General features: G+C 37.8%; 1 protein-coding gene across 1 annotated transcript in view; it reads left to right on the top strand.

The window, feature by feature from the left end:
* Nucleotides 1-9,776, top strand: part of fip1l1a (FIP1 like 1a (S. cerevisiae)) — a 32,364-nt gene that overhangs the window by 21,744 nt on the left and 844 nt on the right. Inside the window, 2 exon segments of the mRNA XM_073816633.1 lie at nt 4,223-4,284; nt 6,021-6,255. Of these exon segments, the coding sequence (XP_073672734.1) occupies nt 4,223-4,284; nt 6,021-6,255 (297 nt within the window).

Raw genomic sequence — 9,776 nt, forward strand, 5'->3', positions numbered from 1 at the left:
AAAAGTCTAAATATTGAGAAAATCACCTTTAAAGTTGTCCAAATGAAGTTCTTATTAATGCATATTTCTAATCAAAAATTAAGTTTTGAAATATTTATGGTAGGAAATTTACAAAATATATTCATGCAACATGATCTTTACTTAATATGCCAATGATTTTTGACATAAAAAAAAAATAAATCATTTTGTATTTTTGGCTATTACTACAAATATACCCGTGCTACTTAAGACAGGTTTTGTGGACCAGAGTCACATATTTAACAAAAACAGATAATAAAAATAATATTATCATATTTTTGAAAACTGTATTGCATTATATATTATATTGTGTTTAATATTGAAGTTAAGCAGTTAAAGTCCTATTTATGTCTCTATTTTGTTATATTTTCATCCTCTTTATCTCTACTTCTCTGTGCTAATTTTATTCTTTTTTCACCCTCTTCTGACCCAACTCCCTCCATTTTTTTCCCCGTTTCCTGGTTCTTAAGTTTGCTTTTTTCCTTCTTTTTTCTGTTGTTTAAAGAATGGTTCTTCTCACGTCTCAGTCTCGCTGCCAAGTCCAAACATCCTTAAAGGAGTTTCCGTTCATCTGAACCCTGCCAACCGAAGACTGTATAATTCATGAATCACTTCCTCTCGTACCATCCCTCTAAAAAACTCACTTTTCTTCTTTTTCTTTCTCTCTCTTTTTTTTCTGCTCTCTCTATCACATGCATGCTCATTTTTCACACGTAAACATCACATGCTGCGAGTATATAGTAAATATAAAGGGTCCTTATACAGAGCCCTGAGGGACACCCCTGAAATAGCCCACAAGGCTCTCTGGGACATCATTTCCAAAGCACACCTTTTCGTTCTGCTTTAAATGTATCGTGCTTTGGCTTCCAGTCAGCAAAAAGAATTCACAGTCCTTGTTTAGGATCATCATTTTTAGGTAGAGACAATAATTTTGCATTCAACACTTGGTTGAAATCGATGTCTTGAGACTTTGCATCCTTGTCCAGTATAATTCATTACTTGTCAGCAATCCCTCTTCACATGTTGTGCAATATCAGAAATAATTGTGTTGTTGATATGTTTACTTACCAGAGCGATGTGGAACAGCTTACTGGATGGGCAGTGTCTTTGCACAATCATTAGTGTGAGCCCATTAGGGTCAAATTCTGCAGTGATTAGCTGTCTTAATGAGCCAGGTGCTAATTAAGATTTACCTCAGGGGTGAGATGAGACTGTAACTGCCAGATCATCTAACATCGATTATCATAAATTCCTCCTCTCATCTCCTTTTGTCTGTATAGACATGGAGCAAGAATGAAGGAAAAAGACATATTGAACATGTACTGTAGCTGGCTGAATTTAAAAGGGTTTATAAGCAAGAGAAGAGAGGAAGTGGGATAGAGGAGGGCAGATAGACAAAAAGAAAGAGAAACCAGAACAGCAGCATATTTTCCAGAGATATTAATAGAAACTGTGCACTCTTAACCAACACCTGACCACAAGGAGTCCTGTTGGATGCGATATCTCTTACACACACACTTAACTTCTACTCCTGCAGAACGCCCCGGAAGCGGGGCGGGCAGCCAGGGTTTATGGATCGCCAATGGTGTGTTTGCCTGAGCTGTATCTGCTCACATACTCACACACTGCTGGCACGTTACTGGGCTCATGCTGCACTTTGAGTTAATGCCAGTAACATCAAACAATGAGGAAATTGAGATCTGAAACAGAGGAAAGTCTTTTGATCATTGTGAAAAGTTCTGTCTGACCCTTTTTTCTCTTACTTTTTGCCTATTTTGTTGGTATGCTCTATTTATTCCTCTCTCTTTGTTGTTAGTTAAAAATAATGGGGGCTTGCTGCTCTGTAAGAGCAAATGACTCTATACAGTTTTAATTTTATATATATTTTGAACACTCTTTCGCTTTTATTCATACGGTTCAATTTAAATCATATTGCATACGTTACAGCACTACACACAGAAGTCAGATTAATGTGTATGTAAATGATTTAAAGAAAGACCAATGAAAATATAGCTGCAAGTAGTAATGAGGGCACAACAGAAGTAAAATGAAGAGCTAAGGAGCTGTCTTTAATTACTCCGTAAGGACCAGGGTTCCCCATCCCTATTTCTGGAGAGCTACCTATCGCTTCATTCGGTATGCCATTCTGAATCTAACAAGACCAATCTTATGATTTTTGGCCAAACTGGTCAGAAGTTATAAGCAGAAATGTCAAATATTTATATATTTTGACCAGTAGGTGGCACTGTGACGAAACTATTCATGTGCCCTCAGGACTTGCTTGTTATAACGCATACCAAGTTTGGTCAGAATCCGATAAAGCGCTGCGGAGATATAGCCTCATGTCCATGACCTCAGCGTCAAATTCGTTCACACGGTTTACGAATTTGCAGAAACACACAAATTTGGCCTGTTACCGGCACTAGAGAAATTGAGTTAGAGACTCCAAATTTGCTGTGGTTAACTGACTGTTCTTTATCCGTGCGCCAAATTTCATAACTTTCCCACAAGCGATTGTGTAGGATGCATAACAATAACCAAAAGCATTTGAAAAATACAGCATTTTACTACAAAATTCAAAATTATCAAGCTCAAAATGTCTGACTCATGTGCCATCAGGTCATGCTTCGTATAACGTACAAAATTTGGTCTGAATCTGCTAAAGCAGTGGTTCCCAACCACGTTCCTGGAGGCCCCCCAGCACTGCACATTTTGCTTCTCTCCTTTGTCTGAGACACCCATTTCAGGTCTTGGAGTTTCTACTAATGAGCTGATGATCTGAATCAGGTGTGTTTGATTAAAGAGACATGGAAAACATGCAGTGTTGGGGGACCTCCAGAATCGTGGTTGGGAACCACTGTGCTAAAGCATTGTGGAGATAAAGCCTCATGTCCATTTTTGCACAAACATTATCAGATTCTTTAACACAGTTTACGAATTTGCTGAAACATGCAAATCTGGCCTGTTGGTGGCACTAGAGAGTTTGAGTTAGAGACTCCAAATTTGCTAAGGTTATTGATGAGACTGTCCTCTATCCGTGTGCCAAATTTCAGAACTTTCCCACAAGTGATTCTATTTCATAAAATTCCCTAAAGCATTTAAGAAAAAAAACAGCATTTTACTACAAAATTCGAAATGATCTAAGCTCAAAATGGCTGACTCATGTGCCATCAGGTCATGTTTGGTATAATATGTATGAAGTTTGGTCTGAATACACTAAAGCATTGCAGAGATATAGCCTCATGTCCATTTTTGCACAAACATTGTCAAATTCATTAACGCAGTTTATGCATTTGCAGAAACATGAAAATTTGGCCTGTTGGTGGCAGTAGAGAGAGTTAGAGACTCCAAATTTGCTGTGGTTATTGATGAGACTGTCCTCTATCCGTGTGCCAAATTTCAGAACTTTCCCACAAGCGATTCTGTAAGATTCATAACAATACCCTAAAGCATTTGAAAAATACACCATTTTACTACAAAATTCGAAATGATCTAAGCTCAAAATTGCTGACTCATGTGCCATCAGGTCATGCTTGGTATAACGTACAAAATTTGGTCTGAATCTGCTAAAGCATTGCGAAGATATAGCCTCATGTCCATTTTTGCACAAAAATTGTCAAATTCATTAATGCAGTTTATGCATTTGCAGAAAAATGCAAATTTGGCCTGTCGGTGACACTAGAGAGTTTGGGTTACAGACTCCAGATTTGCTGAGGTTATTGATGAGGCTGTCTTCTATCCGTGTGCCAAATTTCAGAACTTTCCTGCAAGTGATTCTGTAAGATTCATAACAATATGTTTGAAAAATACTACATTTTACTACAAAATTCAAAATGATCTCGTGCCATCAGGTCATGCTTGGTATAACATGTACAAAATTTGGTCTGAATCTGCTAAATTTTTGCACAAACATCGTCAGTTTTGCATAAAAGCTTTTTCAGAAATATGAATGCAAATTTGGCCTGTTGGTAGAGAGTTTGAGATAGAGACTTCAAATTTGCTATGGTTAATACTGAGACGGTTCCCTGTGTGCCAAATTTCATAGCTATCCCGCAAGCGGTTCTTTCGCCTGCCGCAGACTCTCAGTGCAGAATTAGAAGAAGAAGACGACGACTAACCTTCAGTGCTTGGCCCCTAACTATTTTAAATATTTAAAACAGAACTTTTCACACTGTTGATGCTAACATTTTCTTTCTCATCATAGCAGTGGACGTTTGGCAGGAGGCTATGATCGACGCTCAGCTACACCATACCCCTTCCCTGCAGGTATGAATATTGAAAGTTTATGAAAGATATGCTCTGCACCATCAATCTTGGGTGAAACAGTTATGAATAAATTTTGTTAAATGATTGTTCTAAAAAGCCTCATCACCTTTGGTTCTATGCCAGTTCTAACCTAATATGCGTCATTTTTAGCAATTCAGGGGTTAGGCAGTTTTTGACTTAAAGGAAATGAAATGTACTTGCTAATGAAACATTCTGAGTTTTCGTTGGCTTCTGAATTATGTGTGTGGCAAAGGAAACCTTGTGATGTTTTTGTGTATGTGTTTTAAGCCTGTGTTTGAGGAACATTTCCTTGTGGATTTTCCAAGCATCTTGTAGCGAATTTTGAGAAAATATTTAATTTGGAACATGCATTTGGAGCGTCTTAATTGGAGCATGCAATACCCTGAACTGCCAATCAAAAGAGCGAAAAGAAGAATTTCAGCTGCCATCAAACATCAATGGCGACTACAGAAAGTAGAACTGCATACAAAGTGTTACTCAACGCTCTCTCATCATCACTACACACACACAAACACACATGTCCTGTTGAACTGTAGAGGGATACGTTTCCAGCCACTGAGCATAGAAATGCACTGCAAGCATTTCCACTGCAGTCCAGCACACATCATTATTGCAGGCAGAGGTTAACAAGGACATAGAGACACACACACCGAAAAATGAGCATGTCAGAAAATCTGCTGTGGCCTTGTTAACCTCTGCGTGTTGTAATGATTTGGCCGTATTCAAGAGTCTAAAGCAGTTATTGTCACTGAGCTTTCAGTGATTGTTGTATGCATGTTTGTGTGTAAAAGAGAGGCATAGAGAAAGCAATAGCTGTTATAGTAATAGCAAGCTGTTATCCTGCCGTCTGTCTCAAATAGGCAGTTTAAATACGCAGCAAAAATGTGCTGCATAAAACTAGTATGCCTTCAGGGCAGATTTGAACTTTTTTATTTTAGTTGTTGTGTTGTTATAAAATGTCAGATATGGGGTTAAGGTCAAGCCAGATTGATCTCAGTTTTCTTTTAGAATTTTTATTATTAATTCTGTTAATAAATTAATTCTTTTATATTTCTTTTATATTAGTGTAATGCATCATTATGTGTGTGAAGAATGATTTATGTCAATTTATGAAATAATGTTACTGTAGAATTAAAAACCGAATTAGTATTTGGGGTAAAAGTAATTTGTCTTTTAATATGTCATAAATTGTAAATATGCCTGAAAGTTTGTTACAATGAATTACATTTTAGTGGGTCTTCTGTAAATTAAGAAAAAATGTATGATATTTTTTTTTTTGCTCAGAATTACTAAAACAAAAATGCTATGAAATGAAACAGAAAACTTTTTAATATTTTCTGGAAAAAACAATTTAAAGTATTAATAAACTTGTTTTTATTGTTGTTTTTATGTTGAACCATATATATATATATATATAGATAGATAGATAGATAGATAGATAGATAGATAGATAGATAGATAGATAGATAGATAGATAGATAGATAGATAGATAGATAGATATAGATATATGCCTCTAAGTGGTAAGGCTTATTAATAAATTAATTAATTAATAATAAAAAATATATATATATATTTATTTATTTATAAGCCTCTAAGTGGCAAGCAAAATTACTGAACCTACTTTACTGAAAATTTCTGAACTCGTCATGTACTGACAATAGATATGATTTTTTTTCCTGCTGCTTAAATCAATTTATGTCTTTTTTTTTACCAGGTGTGTATTCACCTGCAGTGAGCATGGCTTCATGGTCAGGTGTAATAGACAGTGGCAAAGCGTGGGAAAACTACACCCGTCATGACAAAGAAAGAGTGAGAGAGAAAACCAGAGAAAGAGGACACAGGAAAGACCGAGAGCGGGAGAGAGAGCGGTATAGAGAATCAGACAGAGATCTCAGTCCCTCCTCACAAGACCGCAGAAGGTAGGACAGCCAATCAACCGTCTCAATATAGCAAGGATAATTGGACGCTTAAAGGTCCCATATTACATAGGGGCTATATAACTACCATATGAGTTTCAAAACAGTCAATCCACAGTAAACTGCACACAGCCTGCTTAAAGTAGCTGTTCCTTTTCACGAGCCGCTGTGACTTCCGTAAAAATGTGACGTTCGATCTACTCGCCTTCAGTCACCACCCTGAGCACCATCCACCGTCCCACCCTCCTTTTGTGAAACCCCAACAACATCGCGTCCATGCATTGTGAAAGGGGCTTTACTAAAGCAACAGTTACATAGTTTACTGCATTCGTTGTTTGAAAAAGAAAAAAACATTAATGATCATTCTGAAATATCCTGTTGAGTCTCACAAGCCACAAGCTACAGTATACATGACCAAAGTTACTTGTGATTGGCCTGGCTGTGCGTCACTCAGAAAACAACAGGCCAATCAGAAGAGAGGCTCATGAATATTAATTAGACGGACCAAAATCAACCTGTTCTTGACAGAGCTCCTAAAAAAGGAGCTGTAAAAATATATTGAGATGGATTTTGGCACTTATACCGCAAATATACATTCTTAAGGACATCGACAACTAAAATAAACCCCCAGAAATGTGTACAATATGGGACCTTTAATTGTTTGACAAGTGTCATTCGAAACCAGCATTACTTTAGCCTGGCGAGCCAGACTTACATCAAGATGTTTAGTCTGGAAACTCTCCATAGACGCGGCTTACTCCGAGGGGCGGGATAAACGGTTGTCTCTCAAAATCCCTATGCACGCAATAGGATAGCGCTTCAACCAATCAGAGCAACGAAGAAGGTTACGTAGTTGGTATAATTGGTATATTAAGCTTTTTCCGTATCCAGTCGGCAAAACTCCAAACACATCTTCCTTTTTTAAAAATGACTTAAGTGCCGTTCTTTGCTCGTTTCTTAAAGAAAAACTTAACTCCAAGTCCTCCAGAGTCGCGGCCAAAGCCGATTCGAAAGACCGCTGTTCGACAGCTGTTCGACAGCTGCAGCCGCCATTCTTTGTTTTTCAAGTGGCAGCCGTCGCAACTCTGTCGTCATATGTTAAGCCCGCCCCGCCTACTCTATACGCGTTGTGATTGGCCTGACCCAATTTGGGTTTTTGCAGCTAGAAGGTCTATTGAGAGTGTCTAGACCCACCTGGCTGCAAAATAATTTTTGCTGCCGCTAGGGTGCGTCTAGATTTCTAGGCTAGCATTACTTCCTTTCCCCTGTAAAACACAAGCTATAAATTTGTAGCCTACTGGTTTCTCTTTTTCCATGCAGTTCCAAGATTTGTATGTTTCAAAAATGAAGCAAAAGAATCATAAAAGAGGTTTATCAGATGCGCTACTGAATATTACAAGTGTTCTGAAGCCATGATAGCTTTGTGTGAGGAACAGACAGCAGTTATTCACTGATATTGGTGATCAGATCATTTAGTGCTTTAGATTTAGTTTTTTGTGAACTAAATCAACATATTAATGTAAAGGATTATTATGAGACTTTTATGGTGCCCCTGAATTTGAACTTCCAAAATGCAGTTTAAAAGCATCTTCAAATGGCTCTAAACTATCCCAGCCGGGCCAGAAGGGTCTGATCTAGCTAAACAATCAGTAATTAAAAAAAAAAGGTATATACTTTTTAACCTCAAATGCTGATCCTGTTGCTCTGCTATGCTCATGCCTACTCTGTGTTAAAAAACTCCCATCTCATTTTGTCCTCCAACTTCAAAATCGTCAAGCTAAACCACAGGTTAAAATATACTATATTAAAAAATATATATATATATATATTATATACAAATAATAGACACTTATTCCTTAGCTGGGATCGTTTAGAGTCTTTTGAAGCTGCATTTGAACAGAATTTTGGACGTTTAAACTCACGTGCACCATTGAAGTCCATTATATGGATATAATTCCTGAAATGTTTTTTTTAAAAAACATAATTTTGGGAAAGGCATGAACATCTTGGATAACAATTGGGTGAGTACATTATCTGTACATTTTTGTTCTGGAAGTGAACAAATCCTTTAACAATGCACATGAACTCTTACAAAGCTATCGTGTAGCACCAGAAGTAGTAAAATAGAGTCATACAGGCCATATTTATGGTTTATTTTATGGTGCTTAGCAGCTTGGCAACTTCAGTTCGCTTTCATTGTAACTCGATGCAGCAAAGCAACCAACATATTCTTCAGAATTACTGCCACAGAAGAAAGTCAGTCATACAGTTTGGAAAGAATTTTCACTTTTGGATTATTCATATTTCATCCTCTTTGACCTCCCAAACATTTGAGTCGCTGCTGTGGTGGCAGTATTCAGTGTGAGGTCACATGAGGAAAGAGCTGAGATTAAAACAGGGCAGTAGAACAGCTGGGAAGCAAACCGGTCTGTCACACTTATGAAGTCAACATGCTTTCACTCTTTTAGGTCGCCTTTCTCTGTTACTTTCACCTCACATGAGCATGAAGTGACCACATCTCAATATCTGGAGGGCTATATTCTCTCTTGTGTTATAAGAGTTGTGTTTTAATCAAAAAATGTGACAACGTGCTAAATAAATGACTGCCAAATCTCAACATGAGTCCTCTGACTCACAGCTAGGCCTGTGCTAAGACTCACACACGCACACACACTTTTGGCATGGTACCACAAAAACTAGGGCTGACGTCGTCACACATAGCCGCACATGCCAAGGCTTTGAGGGTATGTTAGCGGCTTAGCGCCTGTGCCGTTGCTCTAAGAGAGAGCAGAGAACCTACTGACCAACATATTCGTTTAGCTCTCAGATCTGATATACTCTGACAAATCTGTCTTCTCTATCACTGTTTTATGTAATATCCACACAGAAACTGCACAGTTTGTCACTGTCTGCCACATGCTGAGTGAACAATAACAACTCTGTTTATCATACACCTTTCTTACTTTAACACATGCTGAGAGAACTTTACAGCACACACTAAGATCCTGTTTATGGCTGGTAAGTTTCATTTCAAGTGATTTCCTCATTAGCTATAAATATAGCTGCGTTTCCATTACCCTTCAAATTGCGCAAATTAAAATTGCGAATTAAAAATACTGCCATAACTGCCAAAAACTCCCATATGTCACACAAAAGTGTTTACACTTGCTTGAGGTGGTTTTTCAGGCGATTTGAAAAAGGAATATTTCACAAAATGGCAATGGATTTTTATTTTTTTGCATTTTTCAGGTGACCTGGAAAATGTGAAAGTCATATGATCATTCTTGTATTTACTATAACCTCCAAGAAACACCTCATATGTGGCTTCTCTCAAGTATAAGGGGCTTTCCTTGACATTAATGCTTGGATAACCCCTTATTTACACATTATATGCACACATCTGTGGCGCATTACAGCTTTAACACGGACACTGGAGCTGATCGCGGACACTCTAGATAATGCTTGTGTTTACACCAGCTGCGCCATGACATGGTTCAGAAGCGTCCCAGAAGAGGCTCTCTTTGCTGCTTTGCTTAAGATACAAGCTTATGTCT

This window comes from Garra rufa, chromosome 13, assembly GCF_049309525.1.
Source record: "Garra rufa chromosome 13, GarRuf1.0, whole genome shotgun sequence".
NCBI lineage: Eukaryota > Metazoa > Chordata > Actinopteri > Cypriniformes > Cyprinidae > Garra > Garra rufa.